At 29.2% G+C, this 20,224-nt stretch overlaps 3 protein-coding genes across 6 annotated transcripts; 1 reads left to right on the forward strand and 2 right to left on the reverse strand.

Annotated features, from left to right (window-relative positions):
- Nucleotides 1-850: 850 nt before the first annotated feature.
- LOC112726581 (3-ketoacyl-CoA synthase 1) lies at nucleotides 851-4,714 on the forward strand. The gene is made up of 3 exons (XM_025776015.2): nucleotides 851-1,902; nucleotides 2,380-2,620; nucleotides 3,819-4,714. The coding sequence occupies exons 1-3, from the start codon at nucleotides 1,233-1,235 to the stop codon at nucleotides 4,531-4,533; spliced, it is 1,626 nt and encodes a 541-aa protein (XP_025631800.1). The 5' UTR covers nucleotides 851-1,232; the 3' UTR covers nucleotides 4,534-4,714.
- A 1,853-nt stretch (nucleotides 4,715-6,567) lies between these two features.
- On the reverse strand, nucleotides 6,568-11,032 carry LOC112726582 (heterogeneous nuclear ribonucleoprotein Q). 4 transcript variants are annotated; one of them, XM_025776016.3, is made up of 9 exons: nucleotides 10,846-11,032; nucleotides 9,552-10,076; nucleotides 9,313-9,429; nucleotides 9,089-9,229; nucleotides 8,826-9,002; nucleotides 8,178-8,382; nucleotides 7,908-8,086; nucleotides 7,707-7,801; nucleotides 6,568-7,104 (listed from the first exon to the last, which is right to left on the reverse strand). In XM_025776016.3, exons 2-9 carry the CDS (start codon nucleotides 10,038-10,040, stop codon nucleotides 6,963-6,965), a joined length of 1,545 nt encoding a protein of 514 aa, XP_025631801.1. In that variant the 5' UTR covers nucleotides 10,041-10,076; nucleotides 10,846-11,032; the 3' UTR covers nucleotides 6,568-6,962. The 4 variants fall into 4 exon arrangements, with proteins under 4 accessions (XP_025631801.1, XP_029146361.1, XP_072064710.1 ...); XM_029290528.2 differs by having other exon boundaries at nucleotides 9,552-10,159; nucleotides 10,846-10,989; XM_072208609.1 differs by having other exon boundaries at nucleotides 10,619-10,986.
- A 1,302-nt stretch (nucleotides 11,033-12,334) lies between these two features.
- Nucleotides 12,335-19,048, reverse strand: LOC112726583 (probable L-gulonolactone oxidase 6). The gene is made up of 4 exons (XM_025776019.3): nucleotides 18,219-19,048; nucleotides 14,813-15,068; nucleotides 14,095-14,196; nucleotides 12,335-13,488 (listed from the first exon to the last, which is right to left on the reverse strand). The coding sequence occupies exons 1-4, from the start codon at nucleotides 18,912-18,914 to the stop codon at nucleotides 12,773-12,775; spliced, it is 1,770 nt and encodes a 589-aa protein (XP_025631804.1). The 5' UTR covers nucleotides 18,915-19,048; the 3' UTR covers nucleotides 12,335-12,772.
- Nucleotides 19,049-20,224: the final 1,176 nt, after the last annotated feature.

A 20,224-nucleotide genomic window follows, 5' to 3' on the forward strand; every position in this document is an offset into this window, starting at 1 on the left:
GTAATTTTTTTTAATTATATGACGTATGCACAAAAAATTAATTATCAATTCAATCACCATATATAAAAATACATATTTAGTATTTTATAAAAAAATTATTATTATACTATTATAAACATGTTTAATATTTTATTATAACAGATTTGATTATTCTAGTAATTAAAATATATATATATATATATATATATATATATATATATATATATATATATATATATATTTTGCCTAATTTGATGGTGACTTATTTTTAAATTATGTGGAGTGTTTTTAAAAATATTATGTACACACAAAAAATTAACTATATATTGTATAATTTATTTTTAATATGTATTTTATATTTTAATATAAGAATATATAGAAAAATAATTTTTAGTTAGTCAATATTAGTTAATTTTAGTATTTAAATTTATTATTTAAAATTAAAAATTAAAAATTTATAGTTTAGAATTTAAAATTAAAAAAATAAAATAATTTTTAAAAAATTAATTAATATTAACTGAAAAAATTAGTTATTTAATATTAATTTTTTAACATTTATCTTATATATAAATAACTAATTTAATATAGCAAATTTTCTGAGTACATTTTATTTTCTTTTGCTGACTCTTGTTGTCTCCCAACAAGACCCATCGGTCAAATATAAAATATTGCATCTTACCGATAGCAAACAAAATCCAAAACCATATCAAGTTTCCTTAGCTTCTGGATCATTAGTTATGTATTTATATCATTTGAGTTTTTCACGTTTTGAATTATTATTTTAATTTGATTCCGTAAAGCTCTTTTTTTTTGCCTATTCCAAAAGTGGTTGAGCTATATATCCACCACTTGAACCTACTATCATACCCTCAAATTTAATTCATGAACAATAATAGCTTTCTTGCGGATAATAACCTAAACCCATGTGTTCTTGGAGCGTGTAGGCCAACCTTTGCTTCCATGCCATCAACTATAACAATAATAAATAATAATCATTATTATTATTATTTATTACTATTATTTCATAACAATAATAACTCCAATAATCATGTGCTTCAACTTCCTCCAAACTCCACCCTGCTTTATAAACCAACGCAAACCAACCTCTTTCACATTCTATACACACACATAGAGAAGTAGCAAATACACTTAGCAAAAATAGATAGAAAGAAAGGACACAATACATTAAAAAAAAAAAAGATTTATTTTCTTCACAAGGTTGAAAAAAACACAGAAGAAAAAAAGGAACAAAAATGAGACGCAATAGCATAGACATGGAAAAGGAAAGAATAACGGCCGAGATGGACTTCAAGAATTCGTCCTCGGCCGTCATCAAAATCCGGCGAAAGCTGCCGGATTTTCTCCAATCCGTGAAGCTCAAGTATGTCAAATTAGGGTTATTAGATTGTGGCTATTCGTTTAATATCACCACCATTCTCATCACTATCTTTGTCATGGTTCCACTCTTCATCTCATTCTCATCATCACCATTTCTTCAACTCAAGAATTTCAATTTGGACAAGCTCTTAGAACTTTGGTCAAACCTAATGGCTCAACCGCCGGTTTTGGCTTTGGATAAGCTTATTCAGCTTGTTGCGCCACCATTGTTTTTCTTCCTCCTTGCCCTCTACTTGGCCAAACGCTCCAAGCCGGTGTACCTCGTGGATTTCGCATGCTATAAGCCCGAGGAAGAGCGAAAGATATCCGTGGAGTCATTTCTTAACATGTCTGAAGAGAGCGGTGAATTTCAAGATGAGACTCTTCAATTTCAAAGAAGAATTTCATCACGTGCTGGTCTTGGAGACGAGACATATCTTCCTAGAGGAGTTATGTCTCGTCCACCGAGACTATGCATGGAAGAGGCACGTGCCGAAGCAGAAGCTGTGATGTTTGGTGCTTTAGATGCTCTATTTGCTAAAACAGGTATAAAAAATTTCAAATTATTTAATAAAAATATCAATTTGATCCTTTTTCTTGGTGATAGATGCATTTTTCTAACTAAGTTTTAATTAGTTGCTATATATTAATAGTTATCATTAGATTTTCTCATCTATTATATGTTTATGTTATGAAACTTTTCAGTTAATAGATAATTAAATACTCAAACATTTTTGCTGATTTAATAATGTCACATTGCATAAAAATTAAATTATTTAAATAATAATAATAATAATGTCTATGCATATTAAAGATAACAATATTTATACATAAATATTTAATTAAATATTATTATACTAACCACAAAAAGTAATTATTTTTCACATAAGTAAAAGCAATGTAAAATTTAGTATCAAAACTAAACTACAAAATAATGTGTGTTCTGTATAACATGAAATAACAATAATTGGTATGACTTTGTTATTAAAAAAATACCTAACTGATAACTACCTTGACATACAGGGGTTAATCCAAGAGATATAGATATTGTGGTTGTGAATTGTAGCTTGTTCAATCCTACTCCATCACTCTCAGCCATGATTGTCAACCACTACAAGCTCCGAACCAACGTGAAGACCTACAACCTTGGTGGCATGGGTTGCAGTGCTGGCCTCATTTCTATTGACATGGCCAAGGACCTTCTCAATGCTAACCCTAACTCTTATGCCATTGTTGTCAGCACCGAGAATATAACCCTCAATTGGTAATGTTTTATATTTATCATAGAAATTAGGTAGAATTTATTGTGTTGGTTAGATATTAGATAGTGGGTCGTAGTTTGGTTAATTTGTTGTTAGAAATTAGTTTTCTCTTAAAATTATTTATTCTAAAAATTTAAAATGATACAAAAATAAAAAATAATAATTATATCTTTAATATTTTTTATTAAATTTGCATAATATATATATATATATATATATATATATATATATATATATATATATATATATATATATATTATCTTTTATTCTATTAAAATCAACAATGCAAGAATCAAACTTTAAACTTTTTAGTTATAAAAATTTTAATACTATATCATAAAATTATTTATTCTAAAAATTTAATTGATAAAAAAAACACATATAAATGATTATATCTCTTTGTCGCTTGTTATGTTATTTAATTTTGTGAATTTAATTTTTCGTGCGTAAAATACTTTACATAATATAACATTACAACAAAAGTTATTTTTAGTGACAAATTTTAGTGACAATAATATAATAGTTACTATATGTCTTATTTAATTTTTGCAGTAATTATATATTTGCCGTTATTATAATATGTTATAATGGCAATTATATATTTTTTGTAGCCATTAAAAAGATCTTCATACTAAAATTTTTTTAACAACAAAATATAAGATAATTAACGTTGTAAATATATTAGCGGCTATTCTAATCGTTGCTAAAAATAAAATAAATGACAACCAAAAATAATTTTTTTTAGAAGCCTAATATATGTTGTCCCATTAATAAAATAGATAAATTTTGTCATTATCAGGATTAATAATATTCAAAATTGTTTCTAAAAATTCACGTCATGAGTCAATGTGATGCATGCTTTAAAGATTTAATGTCACATTTTAGTTTTAAAAAGATACAAATAAGAGCCAAGCTAATAATCTTTCTCTTAGTTTGATGTTGATTTGGGGCCATTAGTTATATGCTCATCGTCATTAAAAATAAAAAATAAAAACTCATCCGCAATCAACTCCATGCAAAGTTAATAATTGAGAGTTATTAGATAAAAATTTAGTCAAATTAATTAAATCATTTAACGATTGTCAGCTATCAACTTCACGTGAAATTAAGTGTACTTGAGCTTTTATCTTAAAAAAATCAAATCATTATTTACTTTAAAATTATCTCAATTTATTGACTAGGGCATTCTTTCTAAAATAGGTATTTTGGTAATGACCGTTCCATGCTTCTGTGCAATTGCATTTTCCGGATGGGTGGCGCCGCCGTCCTCTTGTCGAACAAGCCGTCGGATCGAAGTAGATCGAAGTACCAATTAGTCCACACAGTTAGAACACACAAGGGAGCCGATGACAAGAACTATAATTGTGTCTATCAAAAAGAAGATCAAAATGGAAAGGTCGGCGTCTGCCTGGCGAAGGAGCTCATGGCCGTCGCCGGCGATGCCCTAAAGACAAACATAACAACATTAGGGCCTATGGTGCTACCCTTCTCGGAACAATTCATGTTCTTAGTTTCATTGATTAGAAAGAAAATGGGGGCCAAGGTGAAACCCTACATACCTAATTTCAAGTATGCTTTTGAGCATTTTTGCATCCATGCAGGTGGTAGGGCTGTGCTTGATGAATTACAAAAGAATCTTAGTCTTGAAGAATGGCATATGGAACCTTCTAGAATGACACTTCATAGATTTGGAAACACATCAAGTAGTTCATTGTGGTATGAATTAGCTTATACTGAAGCCAAGGGAAGAGTTCAAAAAGGAGATAGGGTTTGGCAAATTGCATTTGGATCAGGTTTTAAATGCAATAGTGCTGTTTGGAAGGCCTTAAGAGTTATCAACCTTGAACAAGATTGGAGGGGAAACCCTTGGGATGATTCCATTGATAAGTACCCTGTTCAAGTTCCTAAAGCTTAATTAATATATATAGATTAATCTAAGTGTGAATAGTGTATTAATATTAATGTATACGTTTAAGTTTGGAAAAGTTGTTTGGATGTGTTCTCAATTAGAACAAATTAAAGAAGAAAGTTGTGCTATGTAAACACCATATTTTGTCAAAGATTAAGCAAATAATAAAAGTTTTGCATTTAAGTTATATTACATTATTAATATATAAATTTAATTTTGATACCCTATAGATGTAAAGTTGTTTTATAAGGACGTATATCCAATCTTGTAACGACATGGTAGATAAAATAAGAGCAACTTCAATGTTAGATTTTATTTCAATTTTATTGAGTCCTAGAAAATGTCAAATTAGCGCTTATTGAACCATATGACTTAAACAGTTATTTAAAATAAAATTTAAAATTTGTCACTCCAATGTTTGGTTTCAATTTAATTTGAATTTTATATTATTTTTAATTATTCTATGAAAATAAATTATACAGTTGACAAAATTTTATTGATTTTCTATTTAGATGTTACCGCCTCTCTAAAATAAGTATCATTTCATTTTATCTATTATTTCTGATGCAAATTTTAATTCTAAATTAATTTACTCCTTGTAAATATTAAAAATAATGTTCTAAAAATATTTCATTAGAATTGTTCCAAAAATGTGTTAAAAATACAATGAGATTAAATTTTCACAAATTTCTATATATGCATAATTATTAAACTCCTGAATCCAAACTCAAAAAGTTATTTTCATGAATTTGAAGGTTTTTCTAATTTTTGCCCATAATAAAAATTAGTGGCTAACTCCCAATATTTTTCATCTCGCTTCGCCACATGCTGTATAGTGTATACTATTTGGGATCAATGAGGATTTTTAATCTACAATTAAAAAAGATTGAAGATCAGATAAAAAATAATTAGAAAAGAGGTTTTTCAAACGATCCAAAGACCTAAAAGGCAAAAATCTTAAACATTTATAGAAGTTGACCATATTGGTACACAAGAATACAATTGAAATTAAAATATAGGATCAATATAATATATGGTGTGAGCATATATTGATCAACTAGGTAAGAAATTGAAGGCTTGGATATGTCATGGTGACTAGCAATCAGATAACAAATAAAATATCTATTTTTTAAGACAAAATTCATTTAATTTTTTATCCATTTAAAAAACCGAGACCTGTGTCAAATTGAACCTAAACCTACCTAGAAAATTGGATGTTAGTCACATTTAGTTTTTTTTTTTTTGTTCCGTTTGGAAAAATGATGTGAGACAAGGAAATTGGGTGTTAGGAAATTAGTTAAACCTGAAAGGAGTAAAACAAGGAAGACAAGTGGAAAAGAAATCTTATTAGTCATCTTTTGCAATTGCAACTTCAATATACAATGTTATATGTGCACCTTATATTGTGTATGATGAGTATAGACCGTTTTTTTTCAACATTAGATCGTAAAAAAATAACAAAAGTACCCATGAAAGGTTTTGAAATGAACAAAAAATTTATAAATATCAAAATACACCAAGAAATTATTTTCTATAAACCAAAATACCATATTTATAACAAAGGATTTGATATTTATGCCAATGAGTTATAGCTCAAATAGCATAGTCTCCCCATATTCAATTAAGAGGCTGGAGTGCGAGTCTCTTATCTTTAGTAAAAAAAGGATTTGATATTTATAAATGTCCGTTATATATCTTTGTCCATCAAAAACAATTTATGAATCAAATAAACTTTGATATTTACAAATCTTAATGTGTATTTTTATTCATTCTAAACTATTTCATGTGTACTTTTGTCTAATTACTATTTGATAATTGGTCACAACAATTATCCAATTAAGAGACTTGTTTGTTAGTCTAAGACATATATGCAAAGAAATATTGGATGATTATGCACCATAAAAAAAGAATTACTATTAGAAATTACAGTAAATAAATTTACTCCTATGTTTGAGAAAAGTTTAAGAACTATCTTTAAAAAAAGAAAAATAAAAAATACATACATGTTAGAGTTTGAGCTTTGAAGAGACAGAGGCCTAATAAACTCTAATAGCCTTAATTAATTAAAAGGGTCATGAAGTTTCTCAAAAGCAACAAATCCATGAAGTTTATCAAAAGTCAAAACTAAATCAACATTTTCTACTGCTGCCTATATAAGCAATACACAGTTAAAATCAAAAGCTAATACTCACCTAAGAATTAAGATCAATCAATAATAAACAGCAGAATCATAGTCCTAATGGTACAACTTTATCTTCAGTATTATATAGACTTTTTCTTTTCTTTTTTCCCCCCTCCACCCTACTAATGGAATATTTTATGCAGTGGGGGTTTTGGTTTCAAGGTATTTATAGCAAACAAGTTTACATGTTTCTTGCTCTACAAACCCCTCTCACCATAGCTAAGAAAATGGCCATATCACTTGTAACTGCAGCCTAGTACGGTTGATACCTCCGACCGCGTTTACCGCTGCCCTCATTGCCACTGCCTCCCCCTCTTCCTGCAGGACCCCCTGAACTGTTGCCCCTCCCAGGCCCGCGTGGACGAGGTGCTGGCATCTGTACACCAGGCTGTTGACTGCAAAGACCAATATGGAAGTTAATTCAGTGTATCATACTAAATAAAATGAAACTTGTTATAGACCTTTTTGAATAACACTCCATGACTTGTTTATTTAAACATTTTGGAAGTCAATAGTCATATTTTAAACTATCCCATTTGACCATATGGCTTATTACTACACAAAAAATCTATGTATAGTAGTGTTTTTAGAGAAGTTAAGATAAGGAGTAAATGTTCAAATTGATCCCGAAAATTTTATGCGAGTCAAATTAGTCCCTCAAATTTCTGTTGAATCAAATTGGTCTGTAACCCTTTTTCCGTCCTCGTGTAATTTGACCCAGGCAGAATTGAACTATTAAGTACCACATAGGATGCAACAAAATGATGTTGGGTTAGGGACTAACGTGATGCACATTAGATAATTTAGGGGGACCAATTTGACTCGTATGCAAAATTTAAGAGACTGATTTGAGCATTTACTCTTAAAAATAAGCATTTTCACAAGATTATTGAAAAATTAAAAAAATGAGAATTTTTGTTACTACATATCAGAATACAAGGACTTCAATAAGCTATTAATTCAAACATGCCTGAGTCCAAGAGTAGTAATAACTTACAAGACATAGCCGATTCTACCATCTGGCAATACCATCGGAACCATCTGCATTCCAGCCGGCATTGGACCCCTACCATATATCACTGGTTGCTGCGGCTGCTCATACGTAGATGATGATCCATAACATGAGATGCAACAACATGACATACTGGAGATATAATAGATCAAGAAGCAAAAGAGTTGATTGTGGATCGGTAATTACCTGTTGAAAGCTAGGAGCAACACCATATCCAGCTCCTGCAGCACCTATTGCCGAGCCATACGGATTTCCAGCAAAGGCACCACCAAACCCAGGATGTGCAAGTCCAGGATTATAGCCGTAACCCATATCGGGTTTTTTCTCAGCTTGAGGTTTCGCAAGAACAACCTCAAGCAATTGGCCTGAAGTTCCAATTCATCACAAAGAGGTGTATGTTTTAACATATGAGTCAGACAGAAACCTAGTTTATAACTTTGAATCATAAAGAAGTACCATCAACTTCGTATTTCTCTGAGTCTTTTACGGCCTTTAATGCACTTGACCTCTCTGCATAATGGATGAAACCAAAATCACGCTTCCCTCCGGCTTTGCTAGGTGGCATGACCACTTTTGTTACTTCTCCATGACGAGAGAACAGTTCCTTAAGTTGTTCGGTAGTAGTATTCTCAGGTATGTTCTTCACATAAAGAGCTTTAACCTGAGAATTCCCAAAAAACAGTTTTCTAGGTGTAAATATGATTTTATTTTCCCGTCTACAGTTTTTTACATTTGTTTTGGTCCGTCTTCTCTTTATTAGATTTTTTGCTCCTACCACTTAGATCTAATAATAAGTGAAAAATAAAATTAAAAAAATATTTGTAAGGACCAAAAGTGAAATTGGCAATATTTTAAAAACTAAATTGTATATTCTAAAGTACTTATAAGGAACAAGGGCAAAAATGTGTCCATGTGTGTGTGTCTAATATTAAAAAATGTCCTATATTTATATTTTATAGGGACTAAAAACATATTTAAACCAACAAAACAAATATGTAAATTTATGGTTAGTTGATTAGTTCATTATTCATTATTATGGGTGACAGGATTCCCTTTTATATAAAACCACTTATATTACTGTTCAACCTTCATCAAGGAATTTACCTGGGAAGCAGCTGAATGATCAGTTGAATTCTTTGGATCTGCCCATGTGACAGTTGGGGTATTACCTTCCAGCTTAAAACCTGCAGTTGACATTTTCTGCCTTGAATAATCCGCGCATGCATTATTGTAATACGACACGAACGCAAACCCACGGTTCCTGCTAGGATTTTGAACGTCCTGCAATAAACACAACCGAATAGCACTAAAGGACTTGCAACATATGTAAGTATATATTATCAGCATAGATTAGTTGAAGACTGCACCTTAAAGAGCTCAATGACTTCAACTCCAGGACCAACACCCTCGACTACTCTCCTAAATTCCTCCTCAGTCCAAGTTTTCGGAACATTACCAATGAACAATCTTTGTTTTGTCTCAGATAGTGAACACCTCAAAGTTTTACCCTGTCACAGGAAAATCTCGACTTTGATTAAAAGATCAAAACTAATCACCATATAAGATCGATTGCAGAAAGCACCATGAATACCTTATATTTCTTATTGTGTATCTCTTCTATGGCATTTTGTGCAACCTCTTTTGTTTTGAAAGCCACAAAAGCATACCCCTTACCTTCTCCACTGTCCCTGTCTTTCATCAATCGCACCTGAAAAAGTAACAACAAAAATAAACTTCTAACTAGATATTTCAGCTTTTCTCTCTCACTTGCCAAAAAACTAGAGTCTTCCATAAGACCATAACAAAATGCATCACATAAGCAGTTCTGACCTCAAAAATTTCACCCAACGATTCGCACAATTCCCTCAAATCATCCTCGCAAACATCCCGAGGAAGTCCACCAATAAAAACTTCAGAACCATGAGGAGGCAGTGCAAGAAGTTCATCATGCTTCTGTTTCTCTTCTTCATCGATGAAAGGTGGTTTCAGCCCATCTCCTTCGGACCCAGTGGTAATGCCACTTCTATCCCCTTTGGCCATTTGGTCTTTCCCACCAGCCTCCTCCCCCGAGTCTTCATATTCCTGTTCTTCAGCATTTTCCTCACCTTGTCCATCCACTCCATCATCGTCGTCGTCGTCATCGTCGTCATCATTATCGTTCGCATTATCGTTGTTATTATTATCATCGCCATCCCCATCATCATCATCATCCTCATCATCGCCATCTGATTGTTCCTCGACATCATCGTCATCCATCTCTTCCATGTAATTCTCATCATCAAAGTCCACACGCTCATCGATTTCAGCACCTTCCGACATGATTGATTCAAATCCTTGTCACTAATACCTGAAGGTCTACACAATAATCACAAGAACTGAATGAACCTAGGTTGCCGCATGGTTAACTCACAGACACACAAGGCCAGCTGAAGCATTTACTGTTTTCACAAAAATGCTAAATGAATGAACCTAATTGCAACACAATTTCCTTTATTTACTGAAATAACTTCATAGGGTTTATAGTTAGATGCATACAAAATGTATATTACCATTAAAATGTTCAAGCTAAAACCACAAAATATATTGCTAATCTCAAGCTCAAAAGAGGGATGTCAGCTAATTTAATGAAACATTCTAACAAACACCTAAAATACATGAAAAAGGGAGTCTCGATCTGTGTTTCTTAATCAAATTCCACTGTTAAATTCTTGGATCCAAACATGAAAAATTCAAATTTCTAAATTTCAAAAGCTTCAAAATTCAAACACAAGCTAAATTGGAAAAAAAAAATCCTTTTTTGTAAAAATCTAAAAAGGGGCGAAAACATATATACTCAAAATTCAAAGAGGAATAAGCGAATAACAGATGGGTATAAAAAAGGGGGGAAGTAAACATACCAAAAAACAGAAAAGATTGATCCTTTAATGGTAAATTGGGGGTTTGAATTATGAGATATATGAGAATGGTGAGAAGAGAAGGGTATGTGAAGTGGGGCATTAATTTTTGAGAGCTCCACAACCCAGAACCCAGAAGAAGAACAAGATGAAGAAGAAGAAGAAGAAAAGGTGGCATATTTTATTGGAGAGAATATTACTAGAGAGAAAAAGGAAGTGACTTTGCATACCATGTATGTGATTTGTATGTGAGATTTTTGTGTGAAGAGGGAGAGAGGGAAGAGGGTTCTGTGTTTCTGTGTTGTAGTTGTTGATGCCCTTCAAGATAGAGAGAGTGTTGTCCGAGACAGAGAGAGAAAGAACACGATGGTGAGAGAAAGTGTGGTGTTTGCGTTTTTATGTGAAAGTGGTGCCTTCAATTTCGGGTTGGGTTTTGCGGCGTTTTTCAAACCTAATTCTCCTAACTAAGCCCATAGATTCTGCCTCAGCCTCAGCCCATAAGAATGTGTAGAGTTGATACTTTACTTTCTATGATGACCCAAAATAATGAAAAAGCCACAAAAAATTCTTATATTTGACCCAATTAGCATTTCGATATAAGAGTTATAGAGTCTGACCAAAAAACAAAGAACAAAAATTTATATAAAATAGTTTTGTAATAAACTAATTTGTAATTACTATTATATATTGAACTATGTATATACCAAAATCAGTCATCAGTATAAAATACATGTTAAAATATAAATATATATTAAAAATAAATTAAACTATATATATTTATACACAATTATATTAGTAGTTAATTTTGATGTACGAATAATATTTTTATTATATAAAATAGTTTTATTGATACAACTTACATGTCTCATGAACATTATTTTAGAGTTGTATATATAAGCCTACATATATATGATATTTCAATCGGCTCATTATATTATTCTACGACGAATTAAGATATGGCGTCAACCATACTAACATAGTATATTTTAGTGACAGTTTATATATATTTTTCTTTTTAATTTTTTTTTAAAATATTATGCAATCAATCATACACAATATTATTATTATTATTATTATTATTATTATTATTATTATTATTATTATTATTAATTTGACAATATTTAGTGAATACATATAAAATTTGCTTTAAATTATTTTAATTCATCTTTTTTATAGACATTGAGTTATTTGTTTACTACATACGATACTTTTTTCTTATTAAATATAAGTACCTTGTGAATTTTTTTATTTTATAGATTGTTAGTTTGATATTAGCATAATTAACAAAAAATATCTAAAGTTATTTTAAGACAAATATATTCATAAATAGCTTATTTTAGAAGTATATTTTAGACATAAATATAAAAAAAATAGAAATTTTCAATCTATCACACGGATATCTATACTAATTTAGTATTACAATATATTTTTTATAATGGTATGTGACGAATAAAATTCATTATTTTTTATTAATATTTAATTAATTTTAGACACCAAAGATTAGATTTTAAATCTTAAACTTTAAATTATAAATTTTAATAGTATAAAAATTAAATATTAACTAAAATATTAGCTAATATTAATAAAAAATATTGACTCGTAATATTTTTTCCAATCAAAGAGAGGGTGAATATATGGATATCATTAGATGTTCTAATGTTTAATATTGTTAGTGTTCATATCACCCTGGAAAGAAAAAAAAATAATATAAGTGAAATATTTCTATCGAATCCACCATTATATATACATAATTAAAATCATAGTTATTAATACATAATTTTCCACACATACATTTTCTAATTAGAAAACTCAAACATTTACATAAATGTAATACTTTCCTTTATTTATACATAATAATTCTACCTAGGTGAAGAAGAGAATCCACTATCCTCACTATATGCACAAACAATAATAGTCTTACATATACAAATGTCATCAACGAGTAATATTATTTTTCAACATAATGTTGTCAATTAAGCTTGATTAGCCTTAATTAATTGACAATATATGAGTTGATGAGTCATTAATTTTAGTATACTAACTTAATCTGTTTTTGTTACTATTAAATAATAATAAAACAGAATAATTTAGTATACTAAAATTAACAAATAAAATCTGTCGTTAATATTCATCTGTAATATGTAATTTTCTAGTCGTTCATGTTGATTTCAAGCGAGTGCAAACCCTAGCTTCCTTGTAAACTTTGCCTGGCCTACAAAAGTACCCTTTGCTTGGATTGCAATGGCTATCTTGTGAACAAATGCATAAACCTTCCAAAGCACAACCATCCTTCAATATTGTGACACTCCCTTTAATCCCAAGAACTTGATCACTCCACTCACTAGAGAATAGCCCTTGTGGATCATACCTCTCTTTTACTTTCAAGAATTTTTGGAAATTCTTGTACCTCTTAATCACCCCTTCAAATGCCAAGTTCCTATTCTTACCCCAATGTGGTAACCCTCCATATTTGAATATCCCAAGTTGTTCAATCTCTTCAAGAATGTCTTCATAGAGCCTAGGGGCAAAAGGGTCTTTGCTCCTATAATAAGTGATGTCAAAGTCAATAGCATCCTCTTGTTTTCCCAAATAGGCACTTGAAGCCGTGACATAACGCATAAGGATACCGTTGTAAATTTCCATGCCACATAAGCCCTTGGGTTCTAATTGAACTAACTTTTGAACATCTTCAATGAAATTCTTTGCTTGTGATAATCCAATGCTGAATGTGGTTTGGTGAAAAAACTCTCCTTTGATTCTTGAATCCCATGCACATGCTGTGATCTTTGCATCTTGAAGACTATCTAAGCATGTTCCAGATGCTTGAAGCCGGTTTTGAAATCCAATTACAGGGTATCCAGTAAAAATTATACCTAAAAATATACATATCCAAGTACAAAAAATATATAAATTATTTTCTTATAAATAAGGTTTAATTATTCTGTTGGTTCCTGTAGTTTCGTAAAATTTTCAATTAGGTCCCTATACTTTTTTTCCTTTTAATTGAGTTCTTGCACCAAATTTTTTTTTTAATTGGGTCCTTACATTTTTTTTCTTTTATTTAGGTCCTTATACTAATTCTTTTTTTTTTAGTTGGATCCCTATAAAATTAAGTCAATTACTATTAAGAGGGACTTAATTAAAAAAAATAGTGGAGGGACTCAATTAAAAAGGAAAAAAGTATAAGGACCTAATTCAAAATTTCATGTAACTATAGGGACCAATAGAATAATTAAACCTATAAATAAATAAAAGAACGCCTATATTGATTGTTAATAAAATATTAGTGTCGAAATAATGTCTATCATAAAAAATATATTTTGTAATGAAATTGAAAAAATCACGAATAAAATCTCGGAATCTAACTACTTTTATCAACCTCAAAAATGACTATGCTTTTTTTAATATAATAAACTATAAAAGAAAATAAGGAGAAATTAAAAAATATCACATATTTATTTTTATTTTGTTGAAATTACCATTGTTACTGAGTCCATAAGCAGCATTGAGTAGGGTACTAGTTGTTGTCTTTGCAAGCAAGCACTTTCCATTGGCATCACTAGTGGATTCTTGGATATCCTCTGTAGCATACAAAAAAATTTAGAAATATTTAAATAACTGTTTAAAATATTTATGTAAAGAAAAAGTATAGATAGACAATGAGAATACTAAACAATGTGAACAATGGATATGTCAGATATTCAATTCAATAGGTATGCAGATAATTATATTCATTATTTTTAATTGGATGGTTATTTCTTTTGATACGATTTACGCATGCACGGTTAATAATGACTGATGTTCAATTCACTATGTATGCAGAATATGATTATCTTAATGTTAAAGTTTAGGAAGTAATTTAGGTGCGAAGTGTTTTTTTTATTCTAAAGCCCATTGTTTATATTGTTTACAAAAGTCATTGTCTACTTAACAAAATCGTAATGTAAAAAATTAAAACGAATTTCGATTATAGATTTTTTATTTTACTTTTTTTTTGCCATTTACAAAAGCTCAAAAAATTTTATTTAGCGTAAATGAAAATGTTTGGTAACAAAAAAAATCAGTCAAAAATAGCTATAACTTACCTTATTTAGCATTCATTACTTGTTACGACAATTAATTAATGCTAAATAAGACAAATTTTCACTGTTTTTTTTTTTTTTCTACCTAATATTATCCTTTTAAAATTAAGCAAACCTGTGGTTCTAACGAGCGCGAGTTCGACGGAGGAAGTGGGGCGGAATGGGATGAAATCATAGAGGCCGTTGCCGGAGGTGGCGAGAGGGACACGATCATCGACACGATACACAACCTTATGCTGACTTGGGTACCAAATCATGTCTGCGAATTCATGTTCATGTCCAAAAGTTCCTACTTTCTCTCCCAAATCCGAATCATCTTTTGTCAAATACGTTATTGATCTCTTAAACATTGGTTCTAACTGTAGAGTAATCTGCAAAAAAAAAAAAAAATGTAATAATAATCATAATCATATAAGCCTAAAGCTTCTTACATGATACATTCAAAAAAAAAATTACATACATAATATAATATAATGTTCACGATTGACGAGTCTTATATTATTAATTAAATAACTAAGAAAGAGTGATTTACAAATTAAAGGATTATTGATAGTGATACATTTAACCATTTCCAACTTTTTCCTCCTTGATCAAGTCTTAATTGATAAATGTACGTCCTTGTAGTCAATTTACTCATCAATAATAAAGTATGTTTTTTATGAACTTTTTAAACTTGCTGCTAATTATAAAAAACAAAACAAAAAACCACTAATATTTTTTTAAATTGATTTTTAGGCTGGACCGATGGGTTCGGTTTGATTCTATCAACCATGAAAAAATCTAAATGATGAAGAGAGGTCTTAATTATTTCAATAAAAAAATTAAAACTGATCTAACTTAGCTTGCATTAAAAAAAAAAAAAATTCATTAATTAAGGTCCAATCTATGACATCGTGTGTGAATGGAAATCCCTTATCAAAGAGGCCAATAAGAACGTTTAATTCCTTTGCTGCTAATCTATACTTTTCTTTCTCTTTATTTCAATTATTTTCCTTACCACTTTTGTAGGTTCTTTTTTGTCAGTTAACATATTATATCATATACCTATAAATTTCCAAATATAGTAGCACTCCTCCATATGAATGAAGAAATTTAATAGTGTTGAAAACATATATATGTTTAATTATTAATAATAAGCACAATGCATCACATCAAACAAAAAATAAGGTCACTATCAATAATGAAGAGACATTAATTTTGATGTATAAATAGAAATATCATGTTCAAAATCACCTAAGTGGTCAATGCTTCTTTATTCATCAAAAGAAAGCTATGAGAGCTTGAGGAGGAGTCCTAGGTCTAAATTTATGGTAATGTATTATATTTATTGGGGCAATTTAATTAATTAATTATAATCTACTTATTAGGTTGTATAATAAGAACAATCATCATATGCTAATTATTATTATATTAAGCATTTTTTTTAGGATTTTCTTTTTGGGTTTTAGCATATTCATTTTTAAGTGGATAGATCAATTATATTGCTTGCTTATTTTCAGTTTAATATCAATAAAAAAATAGTGGTCACTATTTTTAATATTTGTTATTTTAGGTTGTCAAACAAATGTATTATTTGATATGACATTTTAGAAATATGTAAATAATAAATTAAAAATGGAGACTTTTTTTCCATCCATCTAACAATAATACAGTATCATGATTTGACCTCTCATTTCTCACGTGTGAGATCCAAAATCTCCTACCTATAAATTTTTTAAATTAATTTTAAAAGTGTTATGACGAGCGAGAGGAGCGAGTCAAATTTAATAAATTTTTTTGTTATATTCTTTATACATATTTTTTAACCATTAAAATATAATCATGATTAAACAAATTTTACGTATTATATAATTGATAATATTTTTAATATTTTAATTTAATAAATTATAGTAATATCTAAAAAAAAGTTCAATAGATATGTTAGAACCTATTGAAATGTTAATAAAATATATATTTAACTATTTTATTAATTCTTATAATTTTATTAAATTTTTAATTAGGTCTTACAATTTAAAAGTTTATTATTTTTAGATCTTTATACTAAATAAAAAATTATAATTAAATTCTTAATTACTAGTTGTCATTTCTCAAAAATAATGCAATAATATAAAAATATTTACTTTTAAAATATTTCACAATTTATTCTGTATCAAATATAAAAATAAATATTCTAAAAAATTTATTTTTTAATAAAAAATTTAATAAAATTATAAATAACTCTAAAATAATTAACCATAAGATATAACATTAATTCAAAAGAATTGGGAATTATGGGCATGTCCTCATCAAACTCATGCCAAGATTTGAATTTAAATTTGAACAAAAGAAAAAACCTATAAACAAAAGTGAAGTACTATTGATCTAGCTAGCTAATTGTTTTGTATTTATAATGTGATCATGTAGACATGTACTATTGCATTCTTATTGTTTGTTACCTTTTGGTTATATTCTCGGAATTCGGTGATAGATGACAAGAGGACAAAGAGCGTTATGGGGTGGCCAATAATTTTAAATATGTTTCAAAATTTTATTGTTTTCTACCTAATATAATGGAATAATTGTAATTATATATATATAATAATTAAATGGTGATTGAAGAATATTTTAATTATTAGGAGCATATGTTGTTCACAACCTTGGCAAAATAGATGTTCAATTTATTTGTTTATTCATTCATTTATTTGGTGTTGATATATAATACTCCTCATTGGTCCATTTCAATGATGTTTCATCATTAACAAAAGGAAAATAATGTTCTGAGCATATCTTTTCATGCATTAAAATAGAACAAGTTTTATTGTGGGAAATGTGTGCAAAACAAGAAGTTATAATTCAACCTTGTCTATGAATTATTCTACAACCTTTTTGAAGCATGCTCAAACATATGAGAAAAAGTTGGTTGGAGTAAAAGTTTGAATCTACCATATTCATGCTTTAAACTAACTACACTTTAACAAGCTAAGATTATATATTGAGGATTTAAGGATACTTTTGGAGAGTCTTTGAGTATTAAAATATAGGATATTTTTGCATTCAACAATATTATTTAAAAAATGAAACAGATAAAATGTTTTTATTTTGAGATAAATTATTATCCCCAGCTTATTATCTAAGAAAACTTAAATAGTTTAATTTTATCTTTTAGTTAATTTGAATAAATAAGTAAATATCTTTATATTTTTTGTTCATTTAAAATGTGAAGACACTGAAAGACAAATTTTTTTATATTTTTTGTTTTTTATGATATCTCTCGATCCGGTAAGTGAATAACCAATCTGTTACGGATCAGAGCTCAATTTAAGGGTTTGAATGAATTGTTGCATGCATAAAATTGGATTCGAACTTCAAATACTTATTTAGGCGAACTAGTGAACTAACGACTAAATAAATTTTTTCTATATTTATTGGTTTAATGTCTCTATATTTTATTTATTTTCTCACAATATTAAAAAAAAACAACACATAGGTAATAATAATAATAATAATAATAATAAAAGATCAAAGTATGTAAATGATGATACCTGTGAAATAACACCAAGAACTCCAAGGGAAACTTTTGCAGCATTGAGATCTTCATTTTGTTGATCAAGGCTAAGAACCCTAGCAAAACCATCTTGAGAAGAAGAAGGAACAACAATCCTAAGCTCCAAAACATAATCATGAACTGAACTTCCTTTCCCAAACAATGTGCTTCCATGAGCACCTGTTCCAATGAGTCCACCAATACTCAAACCCCACCAATATGGTGTATATGGCAAAACCAATCCAAATTTAGAAGCTTCATTGATTAATTGCTTCAATGTCACACCACTTTCCACTGTTATAGTCCTTGCATTCACATCAACCTTCAAAATCTTGTTTAGGTACTTTGTGCTTATTAAAATCCCATTTTGCCCCTCAGGGCATACCAACTTTGGTATGCTGTGTGAGAATCTTGTTGCTACTTTCATTTTGGTTTTGTTCTTCGTCAACTCTGCTATTGTTGACACGAGCTCTTGCTCTGTTGCTGCATACACAACGCGAGATGCTTTGCACTCGGATCTGTCTGGGAAGATCCCATAAGAGTTTGTGATGGTGCATGTTGTGTTGTTTGGTGAAGAACATTTGATTGGATCCTCAGGAGGAGTAGAAGAAACCAAAGAGACTAAGAGAAATAACAATAGTACAACTATTATTGTTGATCTTGGGAATAACATGAATGATGTAATTTGAGACATGGTTGAATAATGTTTCTAAACTTAGAAAAATGTTTGTGTTCTATAAATATATGATGTATGTGTCTTGCTTATTAAGGATGAGTGTAGGACAAGGAAACTATATAGGACATACCTTTAATTCATCATTTCTTGGTATAAACTCAAGGTCAAGGTTAAATATATAGTAATGCATTTAGTGTGGTATGTTAAAAATAATTTCTTTGATCCATGAGCTATTTATATATTTTATATATTAAATACTTATTAATTTTTTATCAACCATATTAAAAATATAATTATTTATATATTTTTTATTTAATTTAAATTTTTGAAAGAAGTTATTTTATAATATATAGTATCATCATTTTTATGATAAAAATCTTGTTATTCACGAAAAAAAGGAAAAAAAATCAATATAAGACAAATTCAAAAGATATTCATACGTAAAGAAATATATTAGAAATATAATTATTCACGTGTCTCTTTATATTATTAGCTTAAATTTTTGAAATAAGTATTTTATAACAAACTAAATTAGTTAAAAACACTTCTTAAGAATATTAAATTTTTATATATTTAATATATTAAAAATGTATTAAAAACATAAAAATTAAAATTTTCTGTTTTTTTTTAATAACTGCTCTTAATTAAAATACTTGTTAATCTCATTAGCTGACCTAGCTTTTTTCCAAAAATCAAGTAATGGTGCTAATTACAGTCTGTGTATCTGCTACACGTGATAAGTGGGTAGGATTATTATTTTAACTTGAAAAAAAAGTATAGTTTATTTGTCATCAACTGATTATTATTCATTATTAGTTTTTTTTTTTCTGGTCACAGGGGTTAGTAGTCATGGAGCTAGAAATACACCTGTCCTAAATTTGAATCACAAATAAATAAATGGAGGGGTTACAAAAAAATAATAATCAAGTGCTGTTGTACCTTCAATATTGCTCTTGCAGCCTTTGAAACGAAGGGTTGACAAATAAATAATATATAATATATGCTTCTTAGAAGTGATATAATATTTTTTTTTTACGGTATCTTCTAATTCGACAGATTAAGAATTAATTCGTCGCAGATCTGAGCTTCATTTAAGAGTCTGCTGCTGGTCAATGGTTGCTGCATGCATAAGGCGAAATTCGAACCCCCGATACTTACTTAAGCGGACGAGTGAACTGACCACTCGACCAACCCAAATTAGTTAGAAGTGATATAATATTGTTCTATAGTCCACCAACTCAATTGTTGAAGACAACACATATAAGAACACACAAGCCTGCCACATATCTATATAAATATACGAATGCCTTTAATTGTTTACTGTTAGT

Source organism: Arachis hypogaea, chromosome 12 (assembly GCF_003086295.3).
Source record: "Arachis hypogaea cultivar Tifrunner chromosome 12, arahy.Tifrunner.gnm2.J5K5, whole genome shotgun sequence".
Lineage (NCBI taxonomy): Eukaryota > Viridiplantae > Streptophyta > Magnoliopsida > Fabales > Fabaceae > Arachis > Arachis hypogaea.